We start from the raw sequence: 21,027 nt of genomic DNA, 5'->3' as shown, positions 1-21,027 counted from the left end.
TGGTCTTATATATTTGCTTTAAGTTTTAATTCCTTGTATCCAAGCAAAAGAAAAAGCCGCAACATTTCCTGATTTTCAGTTCTGTATATGAGTAACAGTTTTACCCATATATTCTGTGTTGTTTCAAGTGTTACTAAAACTTAAGTATAACAGTTACATCACATATGACGTTCCTGACCTAAAATGATCAGTTTATATTATTATACTTCACGTTAAAATGCCATATTTTGATTGGCTAATACAAGGGTGTCATTTTACTCTATCACATAGCTGAGAGGGTGACAATTTTTTTGAATGTTACCCTCTCGTCTAAACCAATCAAAAATCGACTATTTAAAGGACAATGGATTCATTTACATCAAGTAGATGAATACAATGCTTAAGTTTTACGTTTTGGATCAAATTTTATTATTTAACTGTCAAAATAAAAAAAAAAACACATCTTGTTGTTTATTTCTAATACTTGTAACGTTGTAATGTACGTGACGTCATAGAAAATCCTTTTGATATAAAATTAATCTGTAAAAGACAAAAATGGTAGGACGTTCAGTATAATAAATTAAATAACACATAGCTGAGAGGGTGATAGAGCAGATTGGTACCCCTTGAAAAAGCATTGTCAACCTTGGCTTCGCCGCGGTTGACAATGTTTTCTCGGGGTACCAATCTGCTCTATCACCCTCTCAGCTATGTGTTATTTATATAACATCATATGTATTCATCAATTACATTTTTATTTAAATATCAGGGCCACTCCATGGTCTTTTTCATCCTTTTTGATGAACAAATTGCAGGCATGAAGTTTTCTGTTTTTTCAAACCATTCGACCGAATTGTACATGACTTGTCAAAATAACTTTTACGAACTTTGGTGTCCCCATCTGCAAGACATAAGATCGATCTGTGTGTTAAGATAGTCATCCAGGTGCTTTGTCGTAGATTAATTACAGCGGTAAACTACTGTTGCCTTTATTTTTTTAGACCTTGCATCGATACATATCTTACCAACTAACTATTGTAAAAGATGTTAAGGAGAAGCAATCGTTTCTAAAACTTTCCTTTACAAACAAGGGTCTCGGTGTACTCAATTAAGGCGATAACCTTTATCATACATTAGTTCAATGAAGCGAATCTCCCGTGTGGGAACAGGTAAACCACGAAATTAAATGTTCAACAAATTACAAATTTTCTATAGGCTTGTATTCTGATTTCGGCAAAACCACGAAATAATATATTCACGAACATGTCAGTTTTCCTTTATCTACCAAAATTGGTACCCTCGAAAATAAATAAAGCCAAAATTTACCTATATCACACCTATATAAAAACCTTTTGCAGGATCTCAATATTGACGACCTTTTATTTCTTTGAAGCAACATTCCAGAACCGCCTGCATATGGAGTAGTATGTATCGCCATGATACACGATATGTCATGGCTTGCCTTTCATATAATGATTTCCTTGACAGAGGGTGGCCGCTTAAAGGATACCAAATGGCGAAGCTGAAAGCATCCCTTCAAAACTTTTACGGATAACATCTTGAGTAAGTCTACTTTAATGAAATATCAGTGTCACATTTTCCCTAGTACCCACAATCCCGTAAAAATGACAAAAAGACCAAATACGATGAATTATGCAATACACAGTAAAGTTAAGGAAAAACTGGAACCCCTTCAAAAATCAATTAGAACTGAGGTGTCCTGGTAGGATATACTAGTCCCTGAAAGTAACAATGCATTTATTGTTATTATAAGCGAGGAGAGGAGAATGGGGTGTGGATACAACTTTTCTTTGATACTTAAAATGGACAGTGTAGTATGAATTGTCAGTATTTTTGCTCTGTTATCTTTGCTTAGTCAGCAATAGAACATACATACATACATATACGCACTTAGATGTAATGGTATAAATGATCTCGAAAACTATAAACTATTAAAAAGAAAACAATAGAAATAGTTGACATTTAAGTTGTGTAATCTTGAGACAAAGAAGCCATATCATATGCTATAGGCTTCTTTTATTATGCAAGATTTATTGCAAAAGAGTCGCAAAAAGGATTATATGTTAAAACTTGAATCCATATAGACAAAAAAAAAAACGTACACTTGTACCTGTTTTGAACTATTATCATGTAACAATCTAATCTCTTTGAAATGTTTTAACCATGCTTTTTGCGTTAGTGAAAATTTGTGTCCTATCATTTAGATTGTATACATTATAAACCTTTAAATAAATGACCGTCTACCATTTATAGGGAGAAACCTAGGTTGAAGATGCTCACTTATTATCTGAAACCTGAAGTAGAAGGGAAACACCAAAAATCATGGTGGCATTCATCGTTAACAACGACATTAACAGAACAGAAAGTTGTTTAAACCACTTTAAACTAGCGGGGAATACAGTCAGAATAACATTAAACTTTCTGACATAAAAAAAAACCCAGCTCGGTAGTAAACCATGGAACACATGATCCGCAAGAAATGAATGTTACAAAATTGGTTAATTATATATTAACCTCTAAATAAAGATAACGCAAAAAATGGAGTAACACAAGGGATTTTTAAATGAGACCGAAATTTAATAATATGTTTTTTTCAATGAAAACTATCTAATGCATACATACGATGTGTCAAAAGCTAAACCGAAGAAGCAATGTTCATCTAAATGCACATGTTATAAATATTGGTTTCAAGCTAATCTTAAACATTAATAAAAACCAAAAAGTGTCATGCAATGCCAATACCGTAAACATGCAGTACTATTCAGACACCTTGCTTGCATTAACTTTAAATTTGTTAACCTTATAAGAATAGTTATAAATTTTCAACTGTATATGAAAAAAGGATCCGAATAAAATAAAATTACAAGACAACGTAATACACGGGCTGAATAATGTAATAAATACTAGACTAACTATGAAAATAGTCTGAAAAGAGGTTATAAACGAATATACGTTGTTATGAAAATAATTTTATCGTACTTGGACCTTTTGCTTTTATGAATTCAGAGGTGATTGTAGTAAATTCTTTTCTGCTCAGCAACATTTAATTTGTATATAAGTATTCATTATAGATTAGGTACACATTATCTAGTATTAATAACTTAATCAAGGTTCAAGTAAAATAAAATTATTTTCATAGCAACGTTTTATATTTGTATATTAATAGTTTATCATTTGTTTAAAACATAATGATATTTTTCTTAATGAAAAGCATCTACACGTACCAAGCATTTATGAATTTTTGATTACATTCAAATACAAAGTGCAGGTTTGAATTAATAAATAATGTAGTCTGTTTCAAAGTACCTTAAAACCATGTAAACAAGTTTATCTTTTGAAAGGTTATCGGTTTCTCGCGGGCTGTTGAAATTTAAAAATGACAATCATTAGTAAATGTAAAAGCTCGTTATGAAATCAAAAGAAATCAACAGGGAAAGACTTGATGGAATTTGAATTTTGTTCGGCATACCCTGTGGTGGGATGTACAAAATAGATTTTGTAAGTATGTCCCACTGAAACCTTTTCCTTTGTCGGTTAGTAACATTGATCATATGTGACGGCAAACTATCGTCCATTTTATCAATACAATTTCTTGGAAATTGTTTTTTTTAGTTTTTTTTTTAGTATTATTGCTTACATTATGAACATCTGTCAAATTCCCTGTACAAATGCAGGGACAACATGACCATATTGACACCTGTATGCACAAGTTCACATTTTAGAAGAGACAAAAGTAACTTTTTGATGAACCAAATTCTGCATCAGTTCATCAAAGTCATGACCCCAAATGCATTACATCAAAGAACACGTGAACGTTAGTGTTTGGTTTTGTTCACTCATTGTTGTCAATATAATGGAATTTGATGCGACCGTTATACAAGTGAGACGTTAATTCAGCTATGAAACCAGGTTAACTCCACCATTTTCTACATTAGGAAATGCTTGTACCAAGTCAGGAATACATGTCTGACAGTTGTTATCCGTTCGTTTGACGTGTTTGAGATTTTTATTTTGCCATTTGAATAGAGACTTTCATTTTTTTAATTTTCCTCGGAGTTTGTTTTTTGTGATTTTACTTTTAAGTATATCTGGGTCAAACATATCTAACATAAAGTTATCTTAACCAAATTCTGCGTTCGCGAAGCCTGTATTACACTGTATACGATGCAATGCTCTATATGACTTATGTATTTTTATCAGCACCAGCGGTTGTAGTAGTACCAGTGAAGGTTCAAACACGTAAATTAAATACTCGGTTATTCTGATCTTGGTCTATTGATGTATGAACTACCGCTTCTATGAAATTCTTAAGCTGATCCAGTTTGCAGTTGGGACATGACAACATCAGAACGATCAAACACCGTGTAACAACGTCTAATCTTTGCATAACAGTATTCAACATATAATAGAGGGGCAAAAGATACCAGGAGTATATTTCTATAACATACAAGACATAACATACATTGTATTAGCAACTCAGTACTACATACAATGTGCAATTGGCTCTTTAACATCATATATTAAGATTCATATTTGTAGACTTTGCTTTAGTAATGATATTTTTGTTGTTCTCAGTTTCTGAGATAACAGACAGAGGGCATTTCACTTTTGTAAGGGTTCACTTGAAAATGTCAACCATGTGTATTAAATTGGAGATCTTATTTTCTTGAACATTTGTGCTTGTCATAATTCCTCTCTTTATGTAATAGTGTCTTCAAACGTACAAAAAAACAACTTAAAATCGTCTTTCAAGGGCAATATATAACTCCTATAATATAATTGATTATATAAATGCATGTAACTAACAATTGTTAACAGAGATTTGTAGAAAATAAAACTGTTATATTTCTGTTTAGGTAAACACACTGTAAGAGGAAATGGTGATAAGCTGGTTTGACATCGTTAAACTTTTATCATTGGTTATACAGTTTATTTTCCTCGGTAAAAGGTTCATTAAACCAATTTTTCAAGCATATCACAAAATAATCTATTGCATACTGGGGGCAACCAATGTTTTGACAAAACAGGATGACAACAGTGATATGCAGAACAGTCACAGTTGTTAATGTATGTGTCGTTTTGGTCTCTTGTAGACAGTTGTCTCATTGGCAATCATACCACATCTTCTTTTTTTTATATTTAATCAGTAAAATAATCAACGGAATAAAGACGAGGAAGATTTATATAAAAAAAAATTATAAACCCTCAGACACAAAATTGTAGCTACTGATATTTTACGCAATTGATAACATAGTTATTATTTTCGGATTTGACTTAGTACCTTGGGATATATTTCTCGTACTTTGATCTTGAATTTCCTGAACAGAATATTATTTATCAGTTTCCTGTTCAGTAAATGCGGCGAATTAATAACAGACAATTGTGTCTACAATATACAAGTTATGAAATGAGTTAAATATAAAAACCAAGAGATGTGGTATGAAGTTGGTATACATGTAACAACTATCCACAATTGTTTAAATTAAGTGGATGTACATTTGTCAGCAATTAAATGCAAACGTTAGACCTTCAACAATGAGCAAAGTCCTTATGTATAGTCGGTATGAATGTGCAAGAGTTTCCCATGTTTGTGAGCGCTCAAGCCTTCTCATAACCTAAGACAGCACAGTAACTACACAAAATAAGAACACTAAATGTAAAAATCAGTAGCAATCGATATTACTAAACAAATCGATACGAGGCATAAAACATCTAGCATAAAATCAATAGAAACAAAGCACCGAAATAAGAGTACTCACAGTTACTTGTAGCTAGTTCAAAGCCAATTACAACTAATATACGAATTGGGTTCTCCCAGACAAAATTATCAATCAGTACACATTCAACGGATTTTGTTTAAAGACGTCATCAAAAGTCTGAGATACGCATGACATTGTGCAATGCTAAAATACACACATGTATTAGTAAACAGTATCGACAGAATTTAGGATAATAAGTGATCAATACAATAAACATATAGCAATTATATATTTATGTTTACTTACTATAACCCGCTAGTAAGTGTAATGTCCTATTTGAATAGTGTTTTTTTGGGGCTTGAAATGGTACACAGACCAACTTTTTTTCGAATACAATTTTTTAAGAAATAATTGATGCAAGCTATACTTTATGGTAGTTTTAACATGGGTATGCATTATATTCGTGATTATTTTTGCCCGAGCGATAGTGAGGGCTAAAAGAACACGAATCATACCCATGTTAAAACTACAATAAAGTATAGCTTGCATCAATTATTTCGATTCTGATTAGGACAATTATGGTAATTTCTATGTCCGATACGTATAAGGGTAAAGCGATTGTGTAGGCCCTTCCATGAACCATCTTTTTTGTTTGTACAGAAGCAAACAGCTGGCACTGTGATTTTTCAGAGGGAGGAGTTTTGGAACAGCCAGCATGAACGGTTGTCGTATCTTGGTCAAATATGTAAATTTCGGAATGCAACACATTACAATCATAATAAATGAATTAGTAACAACATGTGAATCATTTAAGAGTTTGGAAGTGTTTTAAATTAATGAAATATATCAAATGCATGCAACTTGATATTCATTATTCTGCAGTAGTCAATATACGCATGTGCAAAAATTTTTATTGGATTTAGAGCATGGGTTTATTCATAAAGCGAAAGAAGCACGTCATATTAGAATTAGGATCAAATTGATCTAGTCCTATGTTTTGTGTCTGGTGTTGCTTATTTCTTACTAAGAACATCGATACTGACAACATAAGCAAGTCCAGATCAACGAGAAATTAATATGATACCAATTACCGGTTGATAAGACACATTCCGGAATATGGCAATATAATTTAGAATGATGATATAAAAGAAGAATCAGATGTTATTGAATATGTACAATTATCTTGATGATGTTAGAACTCTAAATGCGGTAAGAAGTGGGACATCTTGATTTACGTGGTAAGAATTAATAATTTATGTAAACAAACAGGTGATAAAAAATTCACAAAGCTTATAAGAAAATGTATAACTACACAGTACAACAGATATGATATCGTATTAACGCTTGAAACTTGATAACTGTAAGATGGGAATATATACTGAGCAGAAGGAGGATGTCAATCTATGTCCGATTTTCTACCCTGCTGACAATGTACTATTCTGCGAGTTAAGAACTGGTGTGTTCTGATACATCATTTTACATGAAGACACTGTCAGAAAGCTATGTAATCTATATGTAAGAACATTTAAGGTTCAAACATCTTGTTCTCTTAAAGTTTGCCATTGCAAAAGGTCACTGCAAATATAATTGAATTGTATGCATCTGTCATACAAGTGAAAGGTTTAGCTAGCTATAACACCATGCAGGTTTAATCCACCATTTTCTACATAAGGAAATCACTGTACCATGTCAGGAATATGACAGTTGTTTTCCATTCGTTTGATGTGTTTGAGCGTTTGATTTTTCCGCTTGATTAGGACTAGCAGATTTAAAATTTAATAATGAAACACTTTGCCATTCTTGAAAAAGAAATATATTTATTAGAAAGACAAGAAACACTTAAAACTGGAAAAACACAGTCGACACGGAAAAGAAATGTTTATATTGTTTAACATGCCAGGTCATTTAACAATTCATTTTACGGTTTTTGGTATGGCCGAAGACCGCACGATGACATACAGTAATGTTCCATTCTAGGCCGTTGAACTCTAGTGAATAAGTGCCTTTCTGTCAAATATTACCATAAATTATCGTATTCTTACACTTGTCAAATTCACTATACACTTAATAGATATGCAATGTCTTGTCAGAATTGAAGAAATTTCATTTTACACGGAATTAAGTGATAGTAAGATCTAAATGGCTATTATTTGGTGGTTAATCGCAGCTAAAGTACTAATGAGACCTTCTAAATTCATCTTTGCACAACTTTGTTATCGATCTTGACAGATGAAAATAGGACGAAATTACAACACATACATGTACGTGTTAATATTAGCAACTGAGTGCAGATTTTTATGTCAATCTGAGCTGGAGAATTTCAGATTATCGAATGAATAATAAATTTAACATGTCTTTAAAGGGACTGCAATACCCCGTTAGAAAAAAAAACCAGAAAAATAAAAGAATTAAAATAAACTCTATTAAATCTATAAAAGTAAAAAAAAAACAACAACATTTTTTAGTACCATAAACACCTTAATTACGCGGGAACAATCTCAGTTACACGATTGCAAGGTTTTTTGTTTCTTGACGTATGCTACTAGTCAAGTTTCAAGACAGATATATCTAACATGAACAATCTTTCCTCAGATCAAATGTTTACCACATCTGCCCTTTAGACAGAAACGCCCACGCAAAATTTGATACGGAAACATTATCCATTTAGACCGGAAAACCATTTTCTTTCGCAGATATCTTCTTGTTAGCCAACTTCTTAAGATGAAAATAACGAAGCATTCCCCCCGGAATAATATTTCATATTCATTAGGTGACAACACTATTTCAATCATCGGATCGATATTAATTAAAAATTAAGCTTAAAGAGATGAAACATTTAGCTAAAAGAAAATAATATTTTTATTTTTACATCATTTAAATATAATCATATCTTAAGCAATAATAGACTGGCAAAAATGTTTTCCCGATTTGAAATTAAAAAAGAGTAAAGTCGAAGTTAACCGAAAATCATAAACAAATGGGATTATTGGGATCTTTTCCATGTTGTTGAACTTTTTAAGTTACTTAATTAAAGCCAGTTATTCATGTTTTTTTTAATGCATTTGTAGGTGTTTTTGGAGATTTTTTCTACGTCGAGGCCGTTTGTATACTCGTACAATTATAAACGATAGGATGGGTCTTACTGTGAATGTGTCCATTTTTTCTTGCGTACAATTAGTAATTCACAATTTCAAACATTTACTGTTGGACATTAATCGTTCAGAAATATTTTTCCTAATATGACACCCGTTATTCCACCATAAAACAATCTAACTTAATAAAATCGGCTTCTGGGGGCTCCTTGTATCATCAGCTTATAGAACAAAAGTACCTAATAAGCTAACTGTTCTATTGGTTAATTCAATGAATAAATATACGTCATCAGGGACCACTCATTTGGGGAGAGCTATCTGTTTAATCAAAGCGCTGTAAGCGCTGAAGGCAGTTAACCAAAAACCAGGCAAACGTAATTATGTGCAGTGGCGGATCCAGAAATTTTCATAAGTGGGGGCCCACTGCCTGCCTAACAGGGGACCTGCTCAAGTCATGATTCAGTGATTCCCTATATAATCAACCAAATTTTTTCTCAAAAATGGAAAGGGGGGGCACTGAAAAAACCCTCTAAATCCGCCTCTGATGTGGCATTAAACATTCATATATTGTACATTTATGTTTATCTAATGAATTAATTATTATTAAGGCAAATAATTTATATGTTATCAAGGTTTCAATAGCAATGAATATATAAATGTATATTTTGTATGGTGAGTCTGCAGTGGTACAAGTTCGCAATGATTGTAGTTGTTCTAGTTGGTAGTTAACGTTGGTTTTAGTTGACTGTTAGTAGTATGTGTTGACTTAGTACGAACATGTAATAGTATGAATAGACTGGTTTCCCTGTAAAGAAAACTGAGTATGTGTTCTATAGTACAATAGTTATGCAACACAAATCAGACAAATGTTCACTACTACAAGGATCAAAGGTGAGGTCTGACTGACCTGCCCATAGTAAATGTAAATGATTTGTTATATTGTCCCATACATGAATATATATGGTTTAGGGGTGGGGATCTCGAGGGTTTTCAAGTTCTCAAACAGGAAGGGGTAGGGTGACCCCAGGGACTTCCCCTATATTTCATTTGATTTGTTATATTGTTCCATACATGAATATATATGGTTAAGGGGTGGGGATCTCGAGGGTTTTCAAGTTCTCAAACAGGAAGGGATAGGATGACCCCAGGGACTTCCCCTATATTTCATTTGATTTGTTATATTGTCCCATACATGAATATATATATGGTTTAGGGGTGGGGATCTCATCGGTTTCCAAGTTCTCAAACAGGAGGGGGTAGGGGGACTCCCCCTATATTTCATTTAATTAGTTATATTGACCCATACATGAATATATATTGTTTAGGGGTGGGGATCTCGACCGTTTCGTAAGTTCCCAAACAGGAGGGGGTGGGTCACCCCATGGACTCCCCTTATATTTCATTTGATTAGTTATATATATAGTCCCATACATGAATGTATATGGTTGAGAGGTCATCCGTTTCAAAGATATCAAACAGGAGGGGGTAGAGTGGTACAAAGGACGCCACCTATATATCATATGATTTGCCTACATTCAGTTCGTTATTTGTGAAAATAAAGTAAGAATCTTCCAGCTACTTTAACTGATCCTTCAAAATTGAGAGAAAAAAAAAATACCCCTTCAAAATTGCAGTAATATGTTTACACTTTAAAAGCATCTTACATGCATTATCAACATTTATCACTGATAAAGAAAATTTAAACTGTGACCAGGAACATATATATTGTTAGATATACTGTTCCCAGCTGTCACATTGTATTGGATTTTGACATTAAAATTTGTCAAAAGTAATTTTGAGTTTCTGTTTAAAATATTTTCTGCTTTTTCTTTCTTTTCATATATCTTTTGGTTTTCAATTCTAGTGTTTATATTCATTTACCATGCATAGATGTATTTTGTCACCTGCCTGGATTCGCCAAAAACCCGGAATTACCCTTATCCGCTTCCGGAATCGGATCCGAAATTGTAATATTGTCTTTTCACGGCAGCCATTGTCATTGTGTTCCAAATTAAATGAATGTTGTTTTTGTCAGTCAGATACGATTTTACTCGTATTAACACATTTTTTGTCGGCGATTTGCTGCATATAGCTAGCGATTGAACAAAATTGACATCGCTGTCATGAATAATAATGATTAAAATACGTTTTGAGATCGTTGATTTGGAGACTTTGGCGAAAAGGTTTGCAAAGCTATTTTTTATTTTCTTTCAAGTGGAACTGAGACTACTATAACTGTGATGGCTAGTAACCAATTCGAAAGTGGAAGGTCGCGGACCTCGGACCACCGCTAATTTGAACCCCTGCCTCCAAATTGAAAAGATACGAATTTCGTCTTCTAATTTGAAATTGCCGCCAACAGCATGAACAGTTGAACTTATTATATAATAGACTACTGACGTAGTTGTACTACGTATTGACGACAAACAATATTCCTACGACTTTTGCCATTTGGGAAATCTTAACTACTTGTCTTAAAAGATTTTCGGCGATTAAATATTTCGTACAATTGTTTTTTGACATCTTGGCCAAAAGCACAGGCGATAATAAACTACATAAGAATTCCTAATGAGCACTATTTCCTATGTGCAACTTCAAAACTTTTGGGAAAATCGACGACCATTTAACGTTTTTATGGTAATATTTTTTATATTCTAGAATAAAAAGTATTAAAAAAGTGTTCAATTAGTTATATATAACATAGTAGCCAGCTAGATAATAACAATGGCAAGTATTTCAGCATTTTTTGGGTAGACCACAAATCTAGGGTGCTCGCATAATGCAGATTAACTGCATAAAAATGAAGGTTAATTAATTAAAGACATAGATAAGCATTAAGTCAATGGTAGATATTTTTTTTATAGAATATAACCCTCAAGAATCACGCTGTTCTCTAAAAAGACCAAGGACGTAACTGTTTGTTTATAGGAAGTTAATTGTGCTAGGATGTTTGAAGTCTAATGTATTCTATTACTTCTTGCCATATGTCATTTATTGACCAATAATTATTGTTTATAGCTGTAATTGTCTTGATGACTAACACAATAAGGAGTGCTATAAATCGTCTCATCTTTCTTCATCTATAACTAATTTCCGTAACTGTTAGTCAAATGGACATGTTCAATCTGTTAATTTGTATAACTCGTATAAAAGCACACATGTGTTTAGAGTATTTCTCGTTCCCTTAAGTTATTGTAATTTGTAGTAATTTGATGGTTATCAATAGATTAATTCTCAAGGTAGATTATATTTCTATATTCATGCAAAATAGGTTACAAAATAGTGTCAAGATAAAAGCGCTTATATATAAGTAAATATAATTACAATATCTAGGTTTGGAATATTCTGTTTATAAAGTCATTTCAACGAGAAATGGCCAATATAGGTTTGGAAGGTTGTAATTATATAGTCTGTATACTATAAGTGCCAAAACTATATAAACACTTCAGGAACTTCGTTTCCTCAGAAAAATATGCTCTTCGGCAATTCTGTTTAAAGCATATATAACAAAAAAGTACCGACAGAAAAAAAAAATTAAACAAATGTAAAAATTACCAAACAATTATAGATTTATTTTGAAAATGAATTAAGAAACAAAATAAAAAAAAACATCAAGCAAGAAAAGAAAAAGAAAGAGAATAAAGCCTTATAGAATAACCCTAATGGAATAAAGCCTAATAGAAAAAAGCCTTATAGAATAAAGCCTAATAGAATAAAGAAAGAGAATAAAGCCTAATAGAATAAAGAAAGAAAATAAAGCCTAATAGAGTAAAGAAAGAGAATAAAACCTAATAGAATAAAGAAAGAGAATAAAGCTTAGTAGAATAAAAAAAGAGAATAAAGCCTTATAGAATAAAGAAAGAGAATAAAGCCTTATAGAATAAAGAAAGGGAATAAAGCCTAATAGAATAAAGAAAGAGAATAAAGCATAATAGAGTAAAGAAAGAGAATAAAACCTAATAGAATAAAGCCTAATAGAATAAAGAGAATAAAGCCTAATACAATAAAGCCTAATAGAATAAAGAAAGAGAATAAACCCTAGTAGAATAAAGAAAGAGAATAAAACCTAATAGAATAAATGAAGACATGGGCGGAACTTCGAACGCCATAATGTTCGGCTTGTGTCGTTAGAATAAAGAAAGAGAATAAACCCTAGTAGAATACAGAGAGAGAATAAAGCCTAATAGAATAAAGAAAGAGAATAAACCCTAGTAGAATAAAGAAAGAGAATAAAGCCTAATAGAATAAAGAAAGAGAATAAAGCTTAGTAGAATAAAAAAAGAGAATAAAGCCTTATAGAATAAAGAAAGAGAATAAAGCCTTATAGAATAAAGAAAGGGAAGAAACCCTAGTAGAATAAAGAAAGAGAATAAAGCCTTATAGAATAAAGAAAGAGAATAAAGCCTAGTAGAATAAAAAAGAGAATAAAGCCTTAAAGAATAAAGAAAGAGAATAAAGCCTAATAGAATAAAGAAAGATAATAAAGCCTAATAGAATAAAGAAAGATAATAAAGCCTTATAGAACAAAGCCTAATAGAATAAAGCCTAATAGAATAAAGCCTAATAGAATAAAGAAGGAGAATAAAGCCTAATAGAATAAAGAAAGAGAATAAAGCCTAATAAAATAAAGAAAAAGAATAAAGCCTAATAGAATAAAGCCTAATAAAATTTAGAAAGAGAATAAAGCCTAATAGAATAAAGAAAGAGAATAAATCCTAATAGAATAAAGCCTAAAAGAATAAAGCCTAATAGAATAAAGAAAGAGAATAAAGCCTAATAGAATAAAGAAAGAGAATAAAGCCTAATAGAATAAAGAAAGAAAAAAACCCTAATAGAATAAAGAAAGAGAATAAAGCCTTATAGAATAAAGCCTAATAAAATAAAGAAAGAGAATAAAGCCTAATAGAATGAAGAAAGAGAATAAAGCCTTATAGAATAAAGCCTAAAAGAATAAAGCCTAATAGAATAAAGAGAATAAAGCCTAATAGAATAAAGCCTAATAGAATAAAGAAAGAGAATAAACCCTAGTAGAATAAAGAAAGAGAATAAAACCTAATAGAATAAATGAAGACATGGGCGGAACTTCGAACGCCATAATGTTCGGCTTGTGTCGTCAGTGGAATTAAACATTGTCATACAAATATTTAACATTAAATAATTACTTTAGATGTATGTTTCATTATAATACGTTATTCTCATTGGCTAACTGCACATCACGTGTTATTCCTTTATCAATTGCATCACATAAAAAAATATATCATTCATGATGACACGAGGTCCCAAAATAAAGTGCACAGGTGAATTAAATTAAAACTTGATAAAAATCGTGCTTTCATGATCCTAGCTAATGTAATTAAATGATAAATGTAATTATAAGTATTGAATGCTTCTTTTTGTAACTTTATAGGGTTGTAAAAGCGTTGACCATGCGCACATTTTTAGAATGAAGCGCGGAAAATGTACTTCGGTCAACGCTTTTACACCCCAATAAATTTACAAAAAGAAGCATTCAATTCTTAAGTAAAAATCACCATAATCGTAAATTTTTAGATGATTAGGAAAGGAGTATTAGTGGAGCGTTATCTAAACATGTAGACTAGAGATTACAATTAAATCCTACAATTAGCTTCATTAAAGGATTATATATTTTAAAACGTATCGTGGTCCATAGAAATTTCATTATTTTCATTTCATTGCTTCGATACGTGCTTTTTTGCGATGCAAGGACACCAGCATGCATTCAATAAAAATCAAGCTAGTGTAGCACTGTGAAATGAAATATAATTTCTGTATCTTACTTATTTTAAATTTGATCAGCAATCATAATAACCTTGACTAACTTTACTACGCAGTTTTTCTTTTCTCGAAGACAAATATATCATAAATTAATCCTCCGATTTTTAATATCATAATTGATTAGGAACAATGCGCAATCATTCTTATTTTAATGTTCACGTCAAATGTCAAACGGCTAGGGTGGATCCGTTATTTTGTAGAATAATGTGTTTAATCTAAATTACGGATGTGCATAGCATGTTAGCAAAATAACATTTTATGTTCTGTCGAGCACCAAACACAAAAACAGGAAACATATTATGTGATCAACAGTGTTTTTTTAAGAATAGCATTGTCTCGTCTTGTCTTAACAACAGTGTGTCTATGATAGTATAAAACTAATCCCGTTTGGGTGTGTTGTAAAAAGAGACTCTATATACTCACAGTTTTCGAAGGTCTTTGCTTTTCTTCAAGGCATCTGGTGCAATAAATTCAAGGCCTGAATTGGTTATAGACCTTCAAATAATGTTATAATAATATAATGTATTTACATTGCATACATTTTGTACATGACGTACTTAGTCTAGTACATATATCATTGATAATTATGTATTGCTTTTGTAAGAACTGTTGAATATAAGAATAACAGGGAAAATTTGTAATAATATCCATTTCTAGAAATTCGAGTCCTTTAGTATAAGAATTAAACCAAGATTATGCATTTACCTTTCATTACAATTTCTGGTTTAGGGGAGCCTGAAGATAAAAATAAAACAATTTGATGCTGGTATGTGTGATGATGAAATCCATTTATTCTTAATGTGCCTGTATCAAGTCAGAAGCCAGCACAGTAGTTCAGTGGTTGTCGTTGGTCCATGTCTGTCACAAATTGTTTACCTAAACTGTTTTGTTTTAAATTAGCCCGTTAGTCTTTTTGGAATGGTGGGTCCTCAGTGCTCTTCAACTTTGTACATGTACTTGTTTGGCTTTATAACTATTTTGATCTGAGCGTCATTGATGAGTCTTCTGGAGACAAAACGCGCGTCTGGCGTATTAAATTATAATCCTTGTACCGTAAAGTTTGATAACTATTATCTCAATTGAATTGTTTCAAATTTTTCATGACGGGGTCTCTTATAGCCGACCACATTTTATGTTTATTTTTATATTTTTTGAAGGCCATACGGAATACGTATTTCGTATTATTGAAATAAGATAATTTTACTTTATCATATACTTAGACTAAATAACATACGATTTTTACTGTATGATAATAACATTAAATTAACGTAAACTCCATATTTTTGGGAATTGGTGTTTGGCGGGCTGATACGAAAAGTTTATCACATGGTTCGATTGTTATCACATGCCTTTCCGTAACGTTATCGCATGGTATTCCGGTGATACTCGGCAAATTCCGGAAAATACACCTCAATGCTACGTTTTCAGTGAAAAACATTACAAAGTAATATACAGCACAAATGTTAGGATACTGGAAAGTATATTGTGTAAAATAATAAAAAAAAAATCAAAAAAAAAAATCATTAATTAAATGCATTTTTAAAATTTTCAAACTTAATTTAGAAAGTTACTTAAAAAAAAGTTGACTTTTCCAAACATGTGTTTGATTTATTTATTTTGTCGATTCTTCCATATTAAAATATTTTTCTTCTCTGGTGAGGCACATGATAGAAAGATTTCATATCGAATGTACTAAATCTGGGGTCTGACGTCCGTGAACTTTTCAATCTTTGAACTTCTAATTTGGAACTCCGTAAAAGAATCAATACGTGAATCTGTTACTTTTCTCCATTGTTGAAGCATATGATTAAAAGATCATTACATGTCATTTTTCATGTCTCATGTATTATCAGCTCTCGGTCAATATCAGCCCTCGAGCCATGTGGCTCTTGGGCTGATATTGAACCTGGGGCTGATAATACATGCGATATGAAAAATGCCATGTAATAATCTGATAATATCAAGCAAAATACAATTCCCACCAGTTCGTAAGCACATTTAATTTATGGTATATAATATCAGTGTCCTTGTGAAATACGCAAGCTTCACTTCAAATAAAAGCCCACTTACGGTATAGATGTCAGAATGGATCCAAATTGACAAAAGGTATATTATCAGGTCAGACTTGTCATCATTAAATATTTAAGAATTTAAGAAATCCCAAAAAAAATTCCCGTTAGTACAGATTTATTTAGTACGCTGTGACTATTGGAAGTACTCATTGACCTAACGATTAGCTTATAGAAACAACATAGTTTGATTACACATTGCAGGATAGGCCATTCAAATTAATGCATTTCTTTATGTCATATCGCATTAGTCAGTGTGATACAAGAAACAGCTCATCATGCTGGAAATTGAGTATACTGGCAGAGAACGGTCATAAGACAATGTATATATCAAATCAATATTGATATCTTAGTAAGTGTGTTTGATTTTTGATTTAAGGTAAGGTTTGCATGAAACCTGGAATTTTTTCTTAGTGATATTATACCAATATGATACATCATTTTGTTCAGGGAGGAGTATCCAATCATTTAATGAAAAAAAATCGAACATCGCCCGTCCCGTTTTTTCAGGTGAAAAGCTCAAAATTCCGATTTTTGACGATTTTTAGGGAAAATTGTATTTGAATTCTTCTGAAATAATAATGTATGCGAGTGACTATAAAAAAATAAAACTAAATAAAACATGTATAAATAATTGTGGTCCATTCATTTATAATAAATTTTAATTAAAAATATCATAAAAAAGTTCCTAAAAACAAGAATTTTTAATTTTTGGGTGAAAAAAAAAACGTTGCCATGGCAACAAAAAGCCAAAAATATCCCTTTTCCGGGTCCACCGTTTTTGTAAAAAACTGTGAACTTAAGGAATTAACTATTTGCATTATAGTGAGCTAATAAAATTGGTATGTCTCCGAACTCGTTTTTACGGAAATGGCCGTTATATGTGTTCATCTTGTAATTTCTGTAAAAACACAAAAATATTTTTTTTGTTGATCTGCAAAGAAGAAAGTCATCTTAAATAGCATCTTTTTAAAAAGAATCATTTTGTCTTGTAACACTTTGGGATTGACCATAATCAATGAGAGAAAACAGTGATTTACTTAGGGATGACATCAAAAGATGAATGTAGGATAAACAAATTAATTCAAATAGTTTGGGGGTGGGGGATAAAAGTTTTGTTAATTTGACATCGATTTTACATATATCCATATCGGTTAATCAATTTTCCCAAATTAAGTTAAGAGGGGGACGGGGAGGGTCAGTGAACAAACTATGTGAATTAAGTTTTTTTTTATCCAACATTAAACTTTTGAATTGTCCCTTAACTTTTATGCCCACAACTATCAGTCGGAAAGGGAGGTGTTTAACTTTGGTCATACTTGTGTATTAATACATGTACAAGACTCTGATTTTGAAGGAAACACTTATATTCTTTCAGTGCTTCAAACTGTAATATTTTAAATCTTAGAAAAGCATTCAAATTGCCATTAAAAGTCATGAAAATTGCTTTATTGCCCCATGTTTGGTAAATTGTTTGTATGCAGCAATTGGATGAAAAGACATCAGTTTTGACTATAGTAAAGTAATTTACAGCAGCCGTGTTTATTTCATTCATTTAAATCTAGACATCAACAAATGTTATTCAAATATGATCAAATATTTATGACTAAGCAGGGTAAAGCCTTGCAGGAGAAGATAGATTACTGGTATGATTTGTCCAATTGTTACACATGATGTTTAGATTTAGGGTCTTTGACCAAACAAACAAACTACATGCTCCTATACATGATGAAAGACGAAACAGACGATGGCATCGGAATACAAATGACCAGCCGTATATGTATTGTTGATATTTAAAATAAGAAATGCAGTTATGTAGACCTATAATATGAAAATCTTCCACATACTTTCAAAAAATTAAAATCAGTTCAATGAAGTTTACAGGAGTAACGTAACTGTAGTTGAGGAATCCCACCGTCAATTGGCGATTTGATGTTCGCAAATGCAGTTTTACTGTCCATGCGTAGGGGAGACAGTAAAACGGAAATTTGCGACCGTCAAATCAAAATTGATTGTGGCTACTCTTCGACCACAGTAATGTTATTCCGAATAAAATGCATTACAAAAAGAAATAATACGTTAGAGTTTGGAATAAATGCGTAATGTGTCCCTGGGACACTGACGATGCCCCCTCTTACAAAAACATGAAACATTATAAAGCATTACGTATAAATTTTATAACATTTGGTAAAAGCAAACTAAAGTTGGAGAACATAAACGAAAATTTCAGAAAACGACCTCATAAAAATACCCCGAGCGTCATGATCTCTTGTAAACGGAGAAAGACTAGAAACTAACAATTTCCCGGATTTTATAGTGAGGCCTGTGTAGAGACACATATTACCATCCTTTTTTTAAGATAAATTGATTCAAAGTTTACTGATATGCATAGAAGTTTGTTTGATTAGAGGTTGTAAAATGTCCAGTGGCAAATACTTCAGGCATGTTCAGGATGACACAATACAATAGTTGTGTCTTAATGCATCCATTAAAAATTACTATTAGAACACTCCGTCAGTTGTAAAAGCGATGATAATAAAATAAAATATATTTCAAATGATGTAAACGTGTGCGTATTTGCGGACAAACCTTGCAAACTATACATTTGAAAAGACCAAGTTCAACATTCTGTCATTCTTAAAAATTATGCAATAAAAATATCTGAGAATATATATGCATCCTCTATAAGTAAAACACATGGCGCATTATATAAATTTTTAAACTAAATTGACTAAAAGTTAGTGTCACAAAAATGTGCCGTTTTTCTTTCAATCCTGCGTTTCTATAATTTGTATTTATACTCTAAAAAGTCGGAAACGGCGTGCATCAGACTTACAAATTCAATTAAAGAGACAGCTTAACAGTCAGTGAAAAAGCTACCGGAGTTCTTGAAGCAGAATAAACAACACTTCTATCTTGCGAAAGGACAAGACGGGGACAAGCCATAAAAACACAAGATATTAGATCGAAATCTATTGAAATGAGTTTCCCAAGCATTAGTTTTTTTAGGTTTTACGGCGGGAGACAAGAGAAAGGGGACAGGAGAATGGAGAAAGGTATCCAGTGTCCGACCCCTCATAAATCTAGAACTGTAAAAGTGACATCAAAATTCAAATCTATTCTGTGTTTTTGTGGCAAAAAGCATTGTGCATAAGTTTTATATCAGTTGGTTGAGGAAAACTAAAGTTAGAGAATGGAAACCAATTTTGTAAAAACGGACGTACACTATGATACGTACATTCGGATCTACGTACAAACAGACAAGGATATAACTCAATGCCCCCTTTGCTACGGCGGGGGCATAAAAATGTACATTTATGAAATAAAATAAAACTCCGCGAAACTTCATGAATGGTTTTTGCACAAAGACGTTATGACTAAACGTGACGTCATATAAATGAAAACTAACAAACTGAAGGTCATGACGTTACTTGTACGATTCAAATTTTGATAAAATTACATCAAAACGGCGATTTTGAGGTAGGTGTTGTTTTATTTTCGATAATATTGTAGTTATCGAACATTGGTTAATCAAAGCAATTCAAAATGGCGGGTCCCTCCTTTTTTCAATTATTTGAATTCGAGTTATCTCCCTGTGTACGCAAACCTTACCTTAAGACGTTGCAAAAATTTTTGTGGCAGAAAAAATGTCTATAATCAAACAAATGAATTTAAACATAAATGAAACAATCATGACAATGAACTAAAATACAAGTTAAACATTTTAAATAAGTTACAGGTAAAATCAAGACGTAATCATACTCCAGCTATTATAAGCCGTGTATCAGTTTTCACAAGCATATCTTATTAGTTAATTTAATAAATCTCAAGACGGTTTTGAATTCGTATACATCTATTAAACACAATTATATTTGTATTTTTAGAATTCAAAAGTATGAATGATAAGATTCATTTACTATTCCTATAATCTAAATTTTCAAAAGAATGTAAGTAAGAATGTGAGAATAAGTGGTTGAACAACAAGTCAAGTACTTACAATGTTTCTAAGTGTTTGTAGTGTTGCAGTGATCGACTTGTCAGCGATGTTAAATTAGCCTGATCTTCAATAAATCTGAAAAAGAAAATGAAACAAACAATTAAAGAAATCCGCTCATGATGCCGACCTTGTAACATATTTCATTTGCAGACTTTTAGCTAAAAGCTTTTATTGTTCGATTAAAAACATTGAACTGGATACAATTATACAGGGAAACAGTTTCATCAAGAACTTACTCTAGCTTAACGTGCACGACTGTAGACTGTCACTTATCCGAAACCTAGAAGCTTTACCAGTCAATAATAAACTTGTGTTTTCAAGGTCTTTATTGCATTATACAGAAAAATGAAACACGTTATATTTACTTGCATATG

General features: G+C 31.8%; 1 protein-coding gene across 1 annotated transcript in view; it reads right to left on the bottom strand.

The window, feature by feature from the left end:
- The window catches only part of LOC139518668 (BDNF/NT-3 growth factors receptor-like), a 79,219-nt gene that overhangs the window by 36,231 nt on the left and 21,961 nt on the right, over nt 1-21,027 (bottom strand). The window contains exons 2-3 of the mRNA XM_071310142.1: nt 20,654-20,728; nt 15,011-15,082 (exon numbers count right to left, since the gene is read on the bottom strand). Coding sequence (XP_071166243.1) covers nt 15,011-15,082; nt 20,654-20,728 — 147 coding nt within the window. The remainder of the gene's footprint in view (nt 1-15,010; nt 15,083-20,653; nt 20,729-21,027) is intronic.

Source organism: Mytilus edulis, chromosome 4, assembly GCF_963676685.1.
Source record: "Mytilus edulis chromosome 4, xbMytEdul2.2, whole genome shotgun sequence".
Taxonomy (NCBI): Eukaryota; Metazoa; Mollusca; class Bivalvia; order Mytilida; family Mytilidae; genus Mytilus; species Mytilus edulis.
The sequence above is the reverse complement of the archived record's forward strand: the minus strand, read 5'-3'. Positions and strand labels throughout refer to the sequence as shown.